We start from the raw sequence: 20,607 nt of genomic DNA, 5'->3' as shown, positions 1-20,607 counted from the left end.
TGTTTGGAACTTCATGAAGATGACCACAATCTATGTTTATTTCTCAGCACCTGGTATTGTATCACCAAATTAACATTTCAGCTAGTCACACTCCAAAATAGGTGAACTATCCCTTGACATTTAAACAACATAGCATATAGCACTCAAGTTTAAATGCTAAAAGACATCTTGGTGCATAAGCCTGACTTCGTTGGTGGTTTCAAGTAGCTAATGTAGGAAGATAACCAATCATGTTTTTTTCAATGAAATTTAATTTATAAAGTTAGAGAAGTACAATATTTCCCTGAACACTGATGCAGTATAGCTAAACTAGAGAGAGGACATGGTGTGCATCTTTCCACATTTCAGTGCATCTAATGCCCCATAGATTTTTAAGTAATCTTGAAAATCTGAAAAAGGGTACATAAAGAGCTTTAGCTATAAACCAATGGCTGTATACCAAGAGTGAAATTGAAATTCTGATGGTTTGGATCCAGTTATCTTACATAAACAAAACTTAAAATGTTTCTAACCCTGTATGAACTGGGTTCATGAAAAAACCCCATACAGTGTATTTTTTACTATTCATACAACGTAGAGCAGTGTATACAGTATCATTAATCAATCTCGTTTTGAAAATTGTGTGCTTTAGTTTTTATACACAAAAACAAAATGCCTCATTACATAAAATCTTAGCAACAGCATCATAGGTATTAAAGTATGCAGTTCCTTCATTTGTTGATGATCTTGTGGAACTCAATATTTCTTAGATCATTTTTGAATGGTTTATGCAACTGCTTCACCTAAAACATAAGTGTGCATGTTAAAAAGAAAGGTACTATGTCACAAATAATAATGCAATACATTACAAATAACATGCAACATATACCCCTGAATGCTTCTAGTGTCTAGCACAATCAAAAATATAATTTCTTGGTAAGAAAACAAATGGAAGAAATAATAGAATGGAATGGAAGGTAATTAAGTCTGGCATTTACGTATTTTTTTTATTTTATTTTTTTTGTGAATGAGGTAGACTAAGTGTATTGTAAGAGGCATTTCCAGAAAACATCTTCACTCTCGAATAAAAATGCACTGTAATATAAACATTCACAAGAATAAGTCGCATTTTTTCTTTTTTCTTTTTTTTTTTTAAAGATGTAAATGGATAAAATTTGGAACAAAATTGATTGAGGGAATGTGAATAATTGTATTCATTTTATACCGGACAAAACCCTTGCTCTAAAATGATGTATTTTATGTTTTATGTTTAAAAAAAAAAATTGGGAAAAAAAAAAGAATAAGTAGCATTGATACAGTGGATCTGACCTCTAAGTAAATGCACAGGATTGTTCCAAAAGCTTTTAAGGATTAGACTTGTGCAGGATGGGGAAGTGTAAGATATGTTTGCCTGAGATTTCAGTCTAAGAGAGCACCTGAGAGAGAACATGGTAATTTAAGGACCATGATCCAACACATGCTCAAGAAGCTCAGCCACAAATTCAGTCAAATGTCCTTATTGATGGTTCATATCCAAAGCATATTTCTGATGCTAGTCAATTCTTAAAGGAGACATATAAAACACTACTCAAATGGACCAGACAGAAATTATAACTGGACAAAAGTATTCAAAATATAATTTAGAGAGAGAACAAAACAACATTCTTTATAGGTGGATCTTAAAAAATTAAGGTTTTAGTTTTTTTTAAATAAGGCATTGTGATGTTACTGAATGAAATTTTATTATGTTTCTGTAGCAGCAAACTAAAAAAAAATAGTATTAGCATAGAATCTTGGTATTTTTTCTTCTAGAAAACATTCATAGAAAAAGGCTAGCTTTTTATTTTCTTTTAGCCCTTCCATCATAAAAGTAAGACTCAAAGTAAGACTAAAAATGATTGATTGATCCCATTGGAAATATTGTAAGTCTTCCCTAATTGTTGTGAGAAGAGACCTATCTCTAATACAGTGTGTCCCATATATAATGAAGACATTCCCAAGTCTTATCTAAGCTATGCCATCCAGTATTGATTTTAGAGACTTTATAACACTTAAAGCAATCAGTCTTACCTCTTGGTTTAAAACAGTATCTTTTCTGCTTATAAGAAGTATAGCCAGCTATGGCGCCAACAGTCAGCAGCACAGCTACAGCAACAACAGGAGATGTAATCTGAGCTGTCGTAGCAGAATCAACTAAGGATGGGGAAAAAAACTGTTAAGAATACCACCACAGGTAGTCCTTGACTTATGCCTACAATTGAGTCCAAGATTTTTGTTACTAAGTATTTCAGTTCTTAAATACATTTTGGCCCATTGTATGACCTTGCCACAGCTGTTAAGTGAGTCACTGCAGTTGTTAAGTTAGTAACATGCTTGTTAAATGAATCTAGATTTCCCATTGATTTTGCTTAAAAGGTCACAAAAGGTGATCACATGATCCTGGGACACTGCAACCGTCATAAATATAAGACAATTGCCAAGCATGCAAATTGTGATCATGTGACCATAGGAATACTGCAATGGTCGTAAGTGTGAAAAATGGTCATAAATCATTTTTCAGTGCTGTTGTAACTTTGAACTGTCATTAAATGAATGATTATAAGTTGAGGACTACATGTATTATAATGAAATTTCTTCATCATCGCCCAAATCATGTAAATATCAATGAATTAGAATGATGCTGTCATTTGGGATGGATAGAATGAAAAACATAAGAACCTTCCAACCCAAATGTTTGACTAGGTTTGGTGGCAAGAAATTACTTTGTCTGTCTTCAACTCAAACCCATTTTTCCCTGATGATCACTTGTCTATTGGAATCAGTACGTGAGAAACCAAAGGATCAGAAGTTTAGAATCTGGTTTCTCAACCTCTCCACAAGATACGTCCTGATCCTTCTTTCTTCCTGTATTAAAACAAACAGATCAAAATCTTGGCTGTTTGTTCAGAGGTTAGGAGGAGCCCATGGATATATGTAGATAGTTGGAAAGGGAGGGCCAACTATGACATGTCATAATGTAAATATACATATTTGCTTCAGGAAATATGATGTGGTATATTTTCTGTGATGACTTCATGATGCAGGAGTAACCATTCTGACATCGCTGTGGCTTGTTTTAACATTTCTATAGGGAGGTCTCAAACTCCTTTACCCAGATAAGAGTCTACCTCCATATTGAGGATAAAGATCCAGTATGACCTCTCAGCTGTTGGTATGTATTATTCCAATTTAATGTATAGGCCAAAGACATTTAGAATAATATTCTATTGAAATCCAGGATATAAACAAGTCATAGTTATGGATTGTAGTAGAGGTAAAGCATTTATAAACCAGCCAGAATAACTTAGGTGATATTGAAATGTGATAAATAAATAAATTCTGAAGTTTCAAGACGTTATCTCATTTTTCCAAGCCAGCAACATCAGTAGTGATGGAAAATTAATGCAGTAATAGTTGAATTTCAACTGAAGACTGAAATAAAATGAAATAAATATGGTTCTGCTTATCTGCTTAGTGAAAGGACTGAACTAAATTTTGTAAGCATAGTAGTTTTGAAAAAAAATAAGGAAGTACATCGGGGTAAGGCTGGAGGAGCAGAAACAATAACATGGATTGGTTCCAGATCTGATCATCTGAAGTATTTTTCATCAAAAATTAATCTTTTTCCAATTATTCCAACTAAGTGGCCCACAGCTACTTCCAGACTAGGAACCTCCAGTTACCTTTTCTTTTAAAGTCACTTTATTAATTATACTTTAAAAATATACAGTATTTACTATTTACATATTTTGACTCTTAATAATCACACAGACACAAAAACAAAATAAAACAAATGCAAACTCTTACCCATATTTCCACCTTGACCTGAAGTTTGCTCTTTCTCACCTAAGATAAGGTCAATAACATAATTATTTGAAGAACAAAAGCATTTTTTTTAAAAAAACACCACACTATAGTACAAGTGCCAAAAGTACCAAGTATCAAAATTTTTCAACAACATATTACAGAAAATATATCCTTAAAAGAGAGAATAAAATTGATGGAATAAAAAAAATAATTCATGGGGTCCCTCTAACCTGTGTCAGAGATTGGGACCCATTGGCATTCAAGTGACAATATAAGCAAGCATGCGTGTTATTTCCATGACACTAGACACCACTTCTGAGCATTCCATTTCATCAATGTGATACCTTATTGATAATATGTTATGATCTGTTTATATATTAAAAAGCAGGCTAGAAAATAATGAGAAATCTACCAATTAAATTATTTTGCCAGAGAAAGTAGAGAAGCATGAGTCACCTGGAAAAAAAAATATGTGTATTACCTGCTGGGCGTGGAGCTAAAGGTTTCCCATCATTGAGATCTAAGTCATTAAAACCACCTAAAAAATAAAATTAAGTATTTTGTTACTCTTTTCTCTTTCTTTCATACTCTCCTTTTCTCCTTCTTGAGGATTTCAGAATCTATCTGAAACATTAGCGGGTGTACCAAAATGCATCTTGAAGTGTCTTCAAATTGCTTGATGGCATTTGGCACCAATATGGTCAAAAGCAGAGTCTTAAGCAATCATGCGGATTAGCAAAGGAGATTCCTATGCGTGAACTAAAATGAAAGTCAGGTAAGGAGGAATCTTGCAAGGAAGCAGCACCAAAGGAAATTGTTGTGGCCTTGTTTCACAACTCAGGTCTTTCCAGGTCATGCAAATTCCTGCAGCCAACTGCCACTCAGGTTTTCTTGCATAGACATCCACATTTCACATGGATGCTATTCAATCTCAGGAGTAGTTTAACTCAATTTTACATACTATTCCCTTAATCTGATGACATATATCTACTTTATAACCTAATTAATATAGATAATATGAACAATACTTTCTTTAAAGTACTAAAAATTAAATTAGAAGTGCTGATCAATATGTTCCAATAATTTTGATCTATGGATTTAAATGAAAAGGGTGGAAAAGTAGTAAATATTTCAAAACTTAATGACAAAATGAAATCTTACCAGTTCCAATGCTGCCGCCACCGCCACCATTAAAGGAATTTCCTAAATCAATATATTACAAATCAATAAACACAATCAAACCAGTGAAAAGAAAAATATTATGAATGGATCTAAACAACACAAATTCCATTCTTACCACCGTTTCCATGATTATCTGAATATGGTCTAAGGTCAGGATATAAGTTAGGTCGAGGTTTGTTACCTAGGATAAATATTTCCAGATATAAAGTAAATCTCTATTGTACATTTTATTTCTTTAGGAACAATAAACATTTCTTTAATCTATTCTTCTCCAGAAGAACACTTTGGAAGTTGGATTACAATGCCCATAAATGCCAATTATTATTATTCTTACCAATACTGGAATATTATATTTTATCTTTGCTTACCTTACAATAACCATTAGGAATGGGCAATTGATGGAAAGGGGCAGGAAGAAATGGCATTTATCTTTAAGAATTAAGCAGGAGTTGCACTCTGGAAAAACCAGCAAACCACTCCAGAAAGGGTCAAAACAGCAGTATATTAGGAAAAACTCCTTAAAGGCTGTTGGGAAAGTTTCAGTTGTAGTTTTAGATCTGACACAGAGAAAGCTTTAGCATTGTGGTATTTATTTGATCAGCTGCAATTTAATGCTTACCCCCTGATGGCTTTTTTGTTGGTTCAGAAGGCTTATCATCTAAGCAAAGTAAATGAAAAGTACTGTATTATTAAGATTATCAAAAAGGAGGCTTACAGTAAAAAAAAAAACAAAAAACTAGTAGTCAATTCTAAAACTCATTGTGATGTTGACAACCCAATTATCAGATATATATTGATGGTCGTGCTCATTTGGTTCTATGAGGAAGTTATTTGGTCAATACAGCTTCAGGTTCAAAAGGTTGTTTTTATTATTTACAAATACATACATGCATACGATAATGAACAGGGTGTCCTGTTACATTTTTACCCTAACTGTATGACTCAGATGTTGAGAGGAGAGAGAAGTTCATGTGTTATCTCGTTGAGAGATAGATGAGAGAGAGAGAGAAAAAAGGAGGAAGATATCTAAATGGTTTCTAGGTAAGAGAGTTCATTGGCTGATATAGTCACATGTGATGTCTGTAAAGACTTAACCCCTTCTAGTCTCTGGTGCATCATATGCAGGCAATATCTGACACCAATCCTATCTTCTCTTTACTGGAAATAAACCCTCAGAATTAGCCCCAGCTGGACAACTGAACTCCCCTTCACTTTTAAGGCCCACTAAATTACCAAGAACACGTCTATTAATATAGCTATTAATATCATAGAATTCATATTTGCTATTTTCAGGAGGAACAAAAATAAAAGAGGTTTAAAGCTTCCAATATTCTATACAAACTTATCAATGGTATTCTTAAAAATGGCTGAAAATCAAGCCAGAAATCACACTCTTGTCCCCTTTGGCTCTCTTAAGTAATTTTTTTTTAAATGCAAAGAAAAGGTTGCTTATTTCTAAACCTATTCTATGGGGTTGAGATGATATTTATATGATTGTCCTGTGAAAAAAGTTCCTTTCAAAGGGATGCAATTTTCAGGACTTTTAATTTTTAAAAAATGACAAGAAATAAATACTGAATATCTCCATGTTCAATCAAAGAGAATTTAGCTTCAAGATATATTCAATTTCACAAATATTTTATCTCTAAGATTGCCTGGAAGTATATTTTCTGTGTTTGATAACTGTTTCTAAATTAATATACTGTATGCAGTATTGCTTAGTAAAAAGTGTTATGAAACATGCTATATTTAATATCGCTCTCTAATTAGATGCATATGAATATGAATAAATATCATTTTTATAAAGATGTATGCATTTATATTCTTTGGAAGCAAGTGTGTACAGCTTACATTGGCTGATCTTGAAAAGTTAAAAAAGGTCAGACATAGCTTGTACCTGGCTATATTTGGATTGCAACCTACTAGGAAAAAGTAGAGCTTTAGCAGAGCTTTAGGCTAGATCGCTATTTTTTAAACTTGGCAATTTTAAGATATGTGGATTTCAACTCCCAGAATTCCACAGCTGGCTTCTAGGAGTTGAAGTCCACATATCTTAAAGTTATCAAATTTGAAAAACACTGGGCTAGATCTGGGGTGTCAAACTCGTACTGTCAGGGAGTCGTCGTGACATATCACTTTTTTCCCTTTTGCTAAACCAGGTGTGGGCTTGGCCAGTACGTGATGCATCTGGCGTGCGGGCCGCGAGTTTGACACCCCTGTTCTAGATCATGGGTGTCCAACCTTCTGGCTTGCATAGACCACACTGAGTGAAGAAGTATTGTCTTCGGCAACATATAAAATATATAATAGAGTTAATATATATAAATATTGCTAAAATCACATAATAATGTTAAACAATCTTGTGGGGCTGCATTACTAGCTGTCCAGGACTGCATGCAGGACCACATGTTTAAAATTTTGTGACATATCAATGATATACAGTTTTGCCATATCTGATTTGGTGGGAATACATTGTTTAAACAAAGACTTTAGTTGTAGTCATCCATCATTTTTATTTTCTAAGAATTCTTATGGGACACCATGTGCTGAAGTAGTATTGAAAATAATTAGAATGTTAAACACTGAGGCTTGAATTTACAACATGTCACATCCTATTCATTTTTTTTAAATAAAAAAATCATTTAAAAATCAATGCAAGAAGTCTAGTGGGCGTAAAAAGAAGTGTCTACTGGTGGCCATAAGAATAATGCTGTCCACCCTCAACATAAGCTGAAACATTTGCCTTGTTCATTAACAATTTTAAATTTTTTGATATACTTACTTGGGTCAAGAGCATCTTTTAAGTCAAAATCGCCATCATCTATCAAAAGAAATACAAACATTAAAGTGTTTAAAAACATCTTGTTCTCTTTTTTCTTGGCCTAATCAACTTGTTTATATTCCATATTCCATATGCTAGCATAAAACTCTTGATATGTTCCATACAGTCATTACATGTACATATTCTACATAGTATATATTGCTACAGTTGTATGAAGATACTTTATGCTACCAGCAGCCATTACTGAAATGCTCATTAATGAGCCATGAGTCCTCCATGGCTCCATGTTTCCATAGGGTGACCTGTAAAAATATTGCCATATTGTACTGTATATGGTAAGATCTCATAGTGAGGTTGATCGTGGCATCCTTGATGTTAGGAATAATGCAAATGTATTGTTGTTTACTCAGTTCCTGAATATAATTTCTAATGGACCGTTTTTCCTTTTTTGCCCATCACCAGTCTTAAAATATCCTGTCCAAAAGATTTTTGATCAATGACAGATAAATTCACAACAATAAGTTCTATGAGCTTTCAATAACCAACAACTCAGTTATATGAATATTGCACAGATATATTATTTAGAATACATTGGAGACATCTGAAATAAGCAGCTGAAATTCACTGCAAATTCAATTTTTACTGAGCAAAAAAAAAAAAGAAAAAGAAAAAGAAATAAACTTTCTGATTATGGATTCTGGTGAGAAAATATCCACTATATTTTTTCCAAAAAGAATTACACCTTATTTTTTTGTGACAAGTCATGTGAATGATTGATGGACCCAGAGTGTGGTATTCTGTAATGACAGTGTGATTGAGGAAGGAGTATGTAGAGCTGTTAGGGAAAAAAATATATCTGATTTGTGTAAGAATCCCTTAATCCCATTAAAATTCTAGATTATGTCTATTTCCAAGGGCTGAGTATCTGACAGCACAATGATTTCAGTTATATTATGGGCATGTAGAAAGACTGTATCAGAGACTGGCCTATTCCTATGTGCCCACCATATCAAGTGTGACCCCAATGTTCTATGAACATCTTTGCCAGTTGATTAAACTTGAGTCAGCTGCTGCATTAAAAGTGCAAACTTCTGACATTGTGAGATGAATGGTATCTTATTGGTTTGAAGTTTACTCTTCTTCTCAGTTCTCAGTTCTCTCTGCCCAGTTCCTCTGCCCCAAATTGAAGTCAGATCACCATTGTGTTTTGCCACTATATCCTCTTTTCCAGTCAGTCTGAAGAATCTCTTTGTCATTTGCCCAACACTATCAGGCTGCCTTTCCCCACCTCCAGTGTCCTTATTTTATAAATTGTTTTCTTATTGCAAAAGCAAATGCAGGAAAAGGAACAGAACAGATCAAGGAAATACTGTTTGGAGATTATTATTTTTATTGGCTAGTTGAATGATGTATTGGTCTACTTAGACTGCTTACTCAATACCAAGGGGACAGCACTCACAAGATGGCATGAATAAGGTTCATAAGATATGGGATGGGGAAAAATGATTATTGTACCCAATGCAGAGACAAAGAGCATTGGTTACTGGGCTGAGAAAAGTTTGGGCAGCACTATAACCTGGAATTAAATCCTTGAAAAAAGTGTTAAATGAACAACTAATGTCACCAAATCTTCATAATTAACTTTGGGGAAAGTTGCTGCATAGGACACCACCAATAACAGTGCAGTTCTTCCCTATTACCCAGCAATGATGGACTAGAATTGCAGCATGAAGAGATAAAAGTACAAAAATAATGAATAATGGGCTCTGGAAAAAATGAGGAAGAAGAAAAAGTTGATGGTAAGTGTGAAAAAAAGTTGTTATAAAACACTGGCACTGTGAAAACTGGTCTAGTGAAAAGAAACTGTAGGTTCAAAATTGGACTAAAATGACAATCAAGCAGTCAAGTACCAAAACTCAAAAGGATTATGGAAATGTGGAAGGAATATATGGTCACTGGTGTAAATTGGGAGAGAAAGCGAATAAAATTTCTATGAAATATGGCTATCTATACTTATACAGTATTTATTAATAACACCGGCATGATGCTATCTGAGTCATGCCTCTTTCTGATTTGTATCCAACAAATAAGACGGGGAGGGGCGTGGACATATCAAAGTGGCATGGAAGTTGTAAAAATGAAATGTGTGTTTGTGACAATATAATTGACATTTTAAAAGTCAGGTTAATGTATTATTGTGAGAGGTAATAGTGACTATACTTTTAGTATCATCTTTACTAGTCAAGATTGAATCAAGGATAGAGGGTGGGAAATACCCTGGTGGTGCAGCAGACTAAAAGCACTGTTATTAACACCAGCTGCCTGCAATTACTGCAAGTTCAAATCTCACCAGGCTCAAGGTTGACTCAGCCTTCCATCCTTTCTAAGGTAGGTAAAATGAGGACCCAGATTGTGGGGACAATAAGCTGACTTTGTATAAAATATACAAAAGTATGAAGGCTATTGCTTAATGCATTGTAAGCTGCCCTGAGTGTCCGGAGAAGGGCGGCATATAAATCAAATAATAATAATAATAATAATAATAATAAAAAAAAATACAAGCTACTATATAGCAAATATGAGAAGTATTTTTGATATATGGCTCATGTGCAGAAAAGGAAAGAAAATAGAAGTTCCCTACCAAACATACATCATTTATTATGTTTTATATTAATAATTATCATAAAGAATACATTTGGTAAAGCACACTGCTTACATGTAGAGCTGTCTCTGCATGTAAATTCATAATTGTAGTTACATAAAGAGGCAACTCCCAATGCAATTATTTTGGAACAAGAAAGTCCACATACTTGACTTAATAAGTGTTGTGCTTAAAGGCTGAAACATTTAAAAATAAGAATCTAGATTCACTTGGCTGCACAGTGCACAGATTAATTTTTACCAAATTCACATGAACCATCTTCTTTTCTTTAACATTCCCATTCCTCATTCTTATCCATTGCAGACAAAGAGAACCAGCTGCAATACTTTTCCAGTAATATTTTTTCCTTCAGCTTAGAAAAAAAGTCTTTCACTTTAGTAATTTAAACTTAGTCATTAAATATGTTTCAGATTGTGTAGTTAAAGACATTTGATCAAAAACACCAGACAGATATTGCCAATCAAAGCTGTATGCTGAAATTGAATTTATTCAATCGATATTATTATGGTCACAGACCAGCAAATTTATATAAAGATTAAAACTTTTTAAATTCAGAAGGCACCGAGAAACATTTACCTTCATTCAGAGATTTTTCATAATATCTGAAGACTTTAATAATTTACTAAATTTGTCATATCTTTCATTAACAAAATTGTAGATGAGCAGGCTGACTTGGTGGTGAGATCAAACATGTCATCAGTTTGGCATCTTTGTGCTCCCATTAGAGACCTACATCCAGCCCCCTGTGAATTCCACCAATTTAATGCCAATTTACCTTGAACATTAGTGGATCAGATTCTTGCATATAGGTAGCATATAATAATTTTTTACCATTTGAACTCAATTCTTATTCCTGGTTATTTGTGTTTGACAAAAATAACTACAAATTGTAATCAAGAGAAGACAGACCTGAATTATTTCTTTTTCTATCACTGTAAATGGAAAAGCTATACCTTTGCTAAATGGAGAAGATACTACAGTTAGTATGAAGATACTACATATTACAGTTCTTAGTCATTATTTGAATAAAACTCTCATGATTATCTACTTGAGGTAAGATTTATGGGAACTAAAGTTCTATAATATCTGGAAAGGTATATTTATTTTGGCACTTTTATTTATGTCTATTTATTAACTTGTATTGTATTCCAAAATTCTAATAAAAACTAAGATCATTTTGTGAATTATACATGAATGTATTGTTATAATTCAGGAATCAACTTGATAGTTTTAAGTAATGAATATATCATGATGGGATTGTTTGCATTGTAAAATACAGTATCAGCTTCAATATTTCAGTAGAAATGCTTACAATGAAATAAAACTAAATGAATATTGTTTGTACTATATAGGTTTCCAATGATTTCTTAATTAATTTCAAACATATTCATAATTTCACAATTTAGCAGATGTTCTGATCTGCAGATGTTTTTACTCATAAACTTTTACCCTGAAACTTGTACAAAAATGAAATAAAATGATCCCATCCCAACATCATGTTAGAGATTTTATTTCTACAGAGGAAAATATCAGAGCAAGTTCTATTCATAGCAAACAAAACGGTGATAGTTGGCATCAAGTGTTGAAAAGTTTAAATATTGAAAGGTTTTTGTTTTAGAACAGCGCTATCTATGCAACCAAGATAATTTTCATTCTAAAAATCTAAGATATAGCTGAAAGCTATTTTAAAAATCAGTAGCATCCAATACCTGCAGTTGTCTAGCTTCTACTTTTCTAAATACCTTGCTTCAAACTAGAAGATTAGAAATTGTTCTGCAATAGTGTGAATATAGGAACAAATGACAGATCACTTTTTTTTAAATTCCCAATTCATTTTAGTGATTTTCATTCAAAGCTTCACCTACATATCTGAAGTCAGCTATGGAAGGCATACAGTCTCTGATACTAGTCTCGCTCAAGTATTGATCAGTGGTCAACACATGTCATAGGTTCAATTGACTGTCATATTGATGCTATTGAGTTAAATTAATTAACATACGACTTGGTATAAGTCTGTTTCCTACCAACCTTGAAATACATAAATTGGCTTTCGATATTACTCAAGTCTGAAATACTTTGCTTTAGAACACTGGAATCACACTTAATATTACACATAGTATCCATCACCAAAACCAAAGAGTTCAATAACTTACCTGCAAGAGTTAACAGAACATATCCAATGCACAAAAAAACAACTGGCAACTTCACCATGGTCTTCTGTCTTGGCTTTTATTTTTATAGTATGAAGTAAAGGTATTAGAACAAAAAAAAAAAATTCTTAGTAAAGTATGTATCTGTCCAACCTCAAACACCTTCAAATCTTGTAGATACCTTAAATGTTCAATCAACAGGGAAGGTGGGAACAAAACACAATCCAGTCACAAACTATCTTAACATTTGGCAGCTGTTTAGTGCAACGCCCACACATTGACGTTGCAAGATCCAACCCTTAACTAATACGTAGTAAGAGGCATTTACATTGAGAAAGTGGGAGGAATCAAACTGTTGACAGCCCTGAAGAGGCCTGGATCAAATGTTTTCCTTACTCATCTCTCTTCAAAGAAAATTCCCAACCTTTGTAAAATTGTTTTCGAAGACTCAAAACAGACAAACTTGGTATGGTATAAAAAACATACACATACCTTGCACTCATCCTGAAGAGAATAATGTTGTATAGGCTATTTCTATCAAATCCCTGGAAATTAGGAACTGTTTTTTTTATCAGAGTTGTTAAATACTTAGAAAAATACTTCTTTCATTCATTAAATCAAGTATTAAATCTATTTTCTGTCGTTAAATATTGAAAAATACCTGGATGTCACTAGTTGAAGTTGTTTGATCAGTGCTGAAAGAGGCAAAGGAAATATGCTGAATTTCAGGAAGCCAGAATCTTTACCAGATTGTAATTCTCTCCTTTCCAGTCAGCTGCAGACTCATACATCTGTAGAGGAGACCACAGAAAGGTGATCTAGATTCTAGAGCTGCTGAATTATGCAGCACCTGCAAGGCTTCAGGCCTAGTTAGTGCTTCATATAGGTATGTAATCCAGAGTTAAATAGAGAGTTTCATCTGCACAATGGCCAGTATTTTATACTTATTTGGCATACATCTTTGATTTACAGCTATTTGTTTAATGACCATTCAAACATATGGCCACCGAAAAAAGTCTTAGGACTACTTTCACATTTATGGCTATTACAATACTCCCATGGTCATATGATCAAAATTTGGATGCTTGTGAGTGGCATGTATTTATGATGGTTGCAGTGTCCCAGGGTCAGGTGATAACTTTTGTGGCCTTCTGAAAGCAGTCAATGGGGAAGAGTCATTTAACAAGTTACTAACTTAACTGCAGTGATTCACTTAAGAGTGTTGGCGAACCTTTTTGGCACCGAGTGCTGAAACAGGAGTGCACGTGTGTACATGATGGAAACTGGAAGAGCAGTGCCAGGAAGATGATCTTCCAGTTTCTGGTGCGCAAATGCGCACTGACCACCTGCTCTTGTGATTTCTGGTGCGCATGTGTGTGCAAGGACCAACTGGCCAGTGTGCATGCGTGCATTGGAAACCAGAAGATCGGCTGCCCAGTGCACACATGTGCACCGGGTGGCTGCTCTTCCGGTTTCCAGCACTCCCACACACATGAAGACCAGCTGGCCAGCACACCGGAACCTGGAAGAGCAACAGGCGACGGCTCGCGTGCCTGAAGAGATGGCTCTGTGTGCCACTTCTGGCATGCGTGCCATAGGTTCACCATCACGAACTTAAGAACTGTGGCAAGGTCATAAAATGGGGCAATGCTCACTTAATAACCATCTTGCTAAGCAACAGAAATTCTGTGCTCAATTGTAGCCATATGCGAAGGACTACTTGTATTTATAGCACAAGCATGAACCAACTTTCCATGATTTATAAACTGCAGAATTTAGTAGGGCTACTGCACTTGGATTGCAGAAACTCAAGACAAATAAATAGCAGCAGAGATATAGAAAGTTCCAACCCTTTGCTGGCATCTATCTAATGGTTGTCTATATTTTTGTATTCCTTTTCTGGGAGCCCAAAATTTGAAGCATCATCATACAATTAGCTTTTTTTCATACATCATATTTTGTTGCAAAAATTACTTTCTTGAATGGCATTGATTTATCTTCCATATGAGAATTTCCTTGAACTAATAATCGAATGAATAACAACTATCTTGCTTTGTCTTGGATTGCTTAGCCTTCGCAATCCTCGAAGTGTGAATACATCTGAGAAATAACACCATTTTCTAATTTCTCAATGTAATCGCTACGGTAAACAAAATACCAAAAGTTGTTCAATGTGGCATTCCTAAAAGGAACATATTGTGTTAATGTAGCTGAATTTATACAAATATATTTGACTTGAATCTATCTGAATTAGTCTGTGTTTATCTTGGAATATGTTTGTGCTGGATATTGTTACGTGCCATTGAGCTTTTTATCAAAATGGATCCAGGTACCTATTTGGTCAAAAAAAAAATATTTCATATTTCATAAACCACTTCTACTTGATTTAGATCCCGAATCCTCTTCTAAAAATAGAAAATTCTATCCCGCAAGGTCATTCTCTCAAAATAATCAGGCAAATAATTTTAGATTTCTTTATTAAAAACAAATGACAAGTTTTAATTACCAAATATTTAGAGATTCTCATAATCTAAAGAGCCATGAATCTATTTAAAAATTAAACATACTGAACTATAGGTATTTTTCATGTAGCGCGCATGAATCATATCGTCAACCCATGGCAATGATTTGCTTTAGAGATGAAAGGCCTAATCATATGCATTCCTTCCAAAGAACAATACCATCTAGTTGAATGGTATTTACATCCAAATACATGCAGAAGTGTAGCCATGTCTGCACATTCTTACGCACATTTACATAGAATATTGTACAGTACTATGTGAAACTTTATTCCAATTTTTTTAAAATGTATAGGATACACTATTGAGTGCATATTCCAAACATGTTCTCATTATTTTTATAGCGAAGTCTGAACACACTGGAATAACATGAGAACTCCTTGCTAATGTATTGCAATTGTATCTGCTGGTTCTTCAAGCTTCCCCAGTAGTAGACAGGTGTCTGGATTTGATTATTTAAACTCTGAAGCGAGCTTTCAATTCCAATTAGCCAAACAATTGTTTCCAGGGTTTTGTTTATGATAAATCATGGGGATACTCTCTCATTAGCTGCAGATAAGGACAAGGGAAACAAATGATAAACTGAAAACAAACCATTAGTTGTCTCCTAGCTAGACTGCTGGTGGATGAGGAAAAACAAATAGATGAAGGCATCTTATTCAATAAATCATGCTTAGTTTGCCACAAGTAGTTCAGTGTATTTATGGTTTGAACTAAAGTCTTTCTATTCATTAATAACATGGAAATATCTTTATCAATAGCAATCATTTTTGCATCAGTCCTGGTTCATGAAATAAGGATTATATCAAAATATTGCCACTTAGCAAAAGCTAAATGCAATCATGCACACATTTTTCTTCAAAATGCAGGTTCTTGCTGAATTTATTAAGATTTGGAGCTGAACATATGCTACATTCACATGACTCAAAATTGATATTTGGTTTATTGAAATGCAAAGGGCAACTTAAAAATCCATGCATTGCTTATACAGCTAACTTGTATTTAATTTAAATTGGAAGTTGGCCCAATATTCATGTCTAGAAGGCTATGTATACACATATCACATTATGCAAAGATTTACTTAATTTACTTTGGCATGATGCTTAGCATGAGTTCCCCTTAATATGGCACCCACATTTCTTAACAGTTTCATTTTTTGTTTTCAGTTTATCACAAATTTAAATATAGTAGGATATTTAACTCAATTTACATAGTGACCATTTCCAAATCTCCTTTTAATGATACAATATAAAATACTCAGCTCATATTTCTACTCAATTCATATGTTGGCACTTCAAGGTATTGTACATAAGGCATCTGCAATTGAAGTTTATTATGTATTTTTTGAAAAATATTGCACAAACAAATAAGTCTTTATGAAATGTAAAGCATAGAACTAGAAGGGCACTTATGAACTGTAAGGTAAATTCTGTAATCAGAGGCACATGCAGTTTTAAGTAATTTTAAGCGGCAATTCCATTACTGAAGTTACTTTATTATGGAATAAAGAGCAAAACAAGAGCCAATTATGGACTAATTCACATGCTTATTTAAGTTTATAGTTTAGCAAGGAATGTGCCTGCTCCAGACCTCAACTTTATTCCCCCCTCTGAAAGTACTAATAAACAGCTCTGACAAGTTACTTTAAAATGGGCGAGTAGCATCCAGCTGCAGATGATTCCCCGAAGTAACTTCCTCAAAATAGTATCACCAAAATTTTGTGGTAGCTTTAAATTATTATAATGCAATTTTATCACTCTTTTAAAAAATCACAGAATTGGAAGGGTTTATTTGGACAAATGTTTTTCAAGCTTGGCATCTGTAAGATGTTTGGAGTGCAATTCCCCGAATTCCCAGTCAGAATGCTAACCCTAAGCAAGCTTGACTAAGCAAGCTTAGACCTAGAGTTCCTCCTCCTACCACCACTCCAAAATCTTAACCTCCCAATACCAAAACATTAATATAAAGAGGCTCCCTTGTTGATCTGACAGTGAGAGAAGGGATGGTACTGTATCCTAATATGATTGTTGCACGTAACCTGTCATTGAAATCCAGGATCCATATCCCTATCATATTTGGTCATAACTGGCCTAAGTACCTAAGCCACTATATACCTTGGCTATGTTCCCACATTTAATTAAGGCCTACCAATGGCAGATGTTGGCAGTAGGAATTAGGAGGCATTGCAAACATTTCCTACACTAACCCTAAGCAAACTTGATGTAAAGATGATAGATTAATCTTATGGCTATAAAGTGTTTTGGATTTCTTTTTAAGAAAGTATTGTAAAGCCTGTAGGAGCATGGTGTATATTCTTTAAAATCACATTTGTTTTCAGCATTATGCAGCTCAGAAATACAGCCCACTACACACAAGTAATAAACCTTCAGATGCAAACATGTTCAAGATAAGGATTATTTTAAGATTATTTCTAAGTCAAAACTTTAAGGCAACTTAGATTTTTAATGCCTTCAATTCCTATGTACTTGTATACAATGATAAAATTTCAAAAGGTTTGCTAATCAGATAAGGCATTTACTCCATGTCAAATGTTCTAAATGTGACCAAGAACATGCAGAAAGAAAAATATTAATGTTTATGAACTGGAAATTCAGGGACAATGGGACTTAGCCCTAAGTCACTTCTTACATATTTATAAGACTGTATTAAGAGCCACTCATCTGATAAGAGCAAACTTGTGCTTCACCTCCAATATCTAAATAGTGGCCTTATCCATATGGTGTCGTCAAACTGTAATTCGGAGATATCTACAATCAACATAGCTTTCATTAGTGAACAACCTGCCTTAAAGTACTTTACAAGTATACCCATCTCCCTTTTCAAGGTTCTTGCTACAAAAAAAGAAAAGAAAAAAAAAGAGAAAAAAACTTTAATCCAATCAACAAATGCCATAAAAATACATTTGAAAAACAATAATCACCCTGTATACAATTGAACTTCAAAGGGTAAATGGTGGATGAAAATATTTTTCATTGATTAGAAACATCACACTTCCTTTCTAAAGATCTTTCAACAGGCCTATTTTAAAGATATACTATGCAATTGCATGGTGTTGCTTGTTCAGGGAATTATGCAGGCTACAAATCCAGTTTCTGGTCTTTTCTTCATATCAAATTCTGCTATTGTTTCTGCAAAAGTGTACGTTGAACTAAAAGGGGAAAATAATGAAAAAAGTTATATTCTCTGCTACTATGTACTACCTGAACAGACAGAAGATGAAAAACATATAGGCCACAACTGAAAGTTGTTATAGCTCATGCTAAGTATAATACTTAAAAACCTCCAAGCAGGCTAACATCTTTTCCATCCTTATAGATAGAGATCTCCCCTTTTTATTTATAAAAACACTTAAATAACAAACATCCAACTATTAATATCAGCTTAAATAACAAATAAACAAGCTATTAATTGGGGTTGAACTGCTTAAAAATTACAGATGAAGAATTATGAAAGGCAAAATCATGTTTCACTACTTAAAGTCCAGTACAATATTTCAACAGTTACATTTTATCCCACTTAAGGAAGGAAACCATAAAGATATAGGTAGAGCTCTTTTTTATTTTCATATTTGTTTTTTGAAATCGGTGAGCTTAAGACACACTATTATTTGGCCTTTTAACATAGCAAATTCTCTGGTGCAAAGTCATTATTCTTGACCCACTAAAAGAAAACTGCTGTCAAGCTTCTGATTCATTTCAGCCATAGCCAACTTATAATTGTATGTATAATTACAAGTATTAATTTTTCCAGTTGATGTTGTAATCCTGAACACACTCGGAAGTAAGCATCACTAAATGCATTTAGTTCTTAAACAGATTGTCCTAAGTAAGTATTTAATATTTTAAGTATTTAAAGAAAGAGCAAACTGCTTGTTCAAGGTTGTCTACTCTCTTCCTTTTTTTCCTCAATTAGGTGGGTTGTAAAATATTGCCAAAATCTGTCACTCACTTTCCTTTAAAGACTCTGTGAGTCTGAGGCATAATTGTAAACGAAGAGGATTGTGGCTAGTGCTTTCCTTATTTTAAAGTTAAAAATAAACAAAAAGTCAAGACAGAAAGGGCAGCTTTGCCTCTATTTTCTTTAGATTAAATGTAACCACTTGGGCTTTATTATCATCCCAGTTCCATTATTTCTTTATGGCAATTATTCCTTTTACTTTAGACATTTTCTTCATTAAAAACAATCCTAAAAAGACTTATATTTCCTAATTTCTGACATATCAGGATTCTTAGATTTCAGGATTCTGATTAAACACTGAAAACAACATTAGGAAAAGTTTTTAATATGCTAGAGAAAAGCTGTAAGTAAAGATAAAATGATAAAGGACAAGTATGAATATATAAATAAATCTGGATTCTCTATGACTTGAAGATTGTTTGAAACTTTGCAAAGTGACAAACAAATGAAGAAAAGATTCCTACAATCTTCTGTGGAAGGAGCAAAATGAAACCTAATTATAATAGCCTGAGCTTTGTTTTACATGTAGTAATTATGTCTGGTTAAATCTAGTCTGAGCAATGCTTAGTATATTTACTATCAAATTCAAACGGGATTAAATAGCTCCATGCAAATCCCACCTATTTCCAAGAGCCTATTTCAATGGTCTTGGTCCAGTCAGTTCTCTTAACTGAGCTAACTGTATCTAATCTACAATACAAAAATTAGCAATAAAAGAAAATGATTCACTATGTTGAAGAAAATGTTTTTTTCCCCCTTAAATGGGGCACTGTAGGTGTGGCTTGATAAAATTACCTAGGTGGGAAGCTGCACAAAATCACAAATATAAGCCATTTTTGCAGGTGAAAAAGGTGTATATGTAATTTTTAAAAGCTCTTTATTATGACCTTACCAGCTGGTGCTGCATGTGCTCCCTGCTGGCTTTCCACAGGAATGTTTTCTTGATCTGTAGAAACAAGCTCAATTAAAATACCTTACGTTCATGTATCTTCAGTTCAGTCTTGAATAGAATAACATTCTACATCCACAGTTTATTTCAAATTTCCATTGAGCTTTTCATTATTTTGGGAACCATCCAATGTCGATGTAGTTAAAGCAATTATTTTAGGAGATTTTACAACCCCAACTTTTTGGGGTTTCAAGTCAAGTTGGCTGTAACTTACCGCTTTGTTTGAAGCAAAGCTTCTTCTTCTGGTATGCTATAAAACTTGAAACAGCTCCAGCTATTGCTACTACAACGGAACTAATAATGCCAGCTAGCATGCCTGGAGAATCTGTGAAAAGAATTTCCCCCAATTAGAAATTATTATTATTATTTTTTAGCAAATGATGAGAACGTGACAGAACAGAAGTAAACATATATACACAGTCCATGTTATTAGAAGTAAAATTTCTATGGGGGTATGGCAGTGGCCTCATAACTGGCTGTCCAATTCAGCTACCCAAGCGATTGCCTCTGGCATTGCTTCATGCAGATTTTCTAGGGAACCAGGGAATGCACATTATGGG

General features: G+C 33.8%; 2 protein-coding genes across 2 annotated transcripts in view; both read right to left on the bottom strand.

Annotated features, from left to right (window-relative positions):
- Nucleotides 1-740: 740 nt before the first annotated feature.
- Nucleotides 741-12,662, bottom strand: LOC139316739 (glycoprotein Xg-like). Its single transcript, XM_070943591.1, has 9 exons — nt 12,605-12,662; nt 7,790-7,828; nt 5,627-5,665; nt 5,123-5,188; nt 4,987-5,028; nt 4,307-4,363; nt 3,826-3,864; nt 2,050-2,172; nt 741-782 (listed from the first exon to the last, which is right to left on the bottom strand). Exons 1-9 carry the CDS (start codon nt 12,660-12,662, stop codon nt 766-768), a joined length of 480 nt encoding a protein of 159 aa, XP_070799692.1. The 3' UTR covers nt 741-765.
- Nucleotides 12,663-17,994: 5,332 nt separating this feature from the next.
- Nucleotides 17,995-20,607, bottom strand: part of LOC139316606 (CD99 antigen-like) — a 41,184-nt gene continuing 38,571 nt past the window's right edge. The window contains exons 9-11 of the mRNA XM_070943418.1: nt 20,262-20,372; nt 19,991-20,044; nt 17,995-18,289 (exon numbers count right to left, since the gene is read on the bottom strand). Of these exons, the coding sequence (XP_070799519.1) occupies nt 18,261-18,289; nt 19,991-20,044; nt 20,262-20,372 (194 nt within the window). The 3' untranslated portion in view covers nt 17,995-18,260. The remainder of the gene's footprint in view (nt 18,290-19,990; nt 20,045-20,261; nt 20,373-20,607) is intronic.

This window comes from Pituophis catenifer, unplaced genomic scaffold (assembly GCF_029215685.1).
Source record: "Pituophis catenifer annectens isolate HBS135680 unplaced genomic scaffold, rPitCat1.0.hap2 SCAF_4, whole genome shotgun sequence".
NCBI classification, from domain to species: domain Eukaryota; kingdom Metazoa; phylum Chordata; class Lepidosauria; order Squamata; family Colubridae; genus Pituophis; species Pituophis catenifer.
Note: the sequence above shows the minus strand (reverse complement) of the source record. Positions and strands in the feature narration are given on the sequence as shown.

What these genes read in the sequence shown, in the direction of transcription:
- LOC139316739 (XM_070943591.1), bottom strand. Translation starts at nt 12,662, where the DNA reads ATGGTGAAGTTGCCAGTTGTTTTTTTGTGCATTGGATATGTTCTGTTA. An exon ending in TGGCGGCAGCATTGGAACTG is followed by an intron (nt 4,364 to 4,986) that starts GTAAGATTTCAT and finishes TTTATTTTTTAG; the next exon opens with GTGGTTTTAATGACTTAGAT. An exon ending in TTTAGCTCCACGCCCAGCAG is followed by an intron (nt 3,865 to 4,306) that starts GTAATACACATA and finishes ACCTTATCTTAG; the next exon opens with GTGAGAAAGAGCAAACTTCA.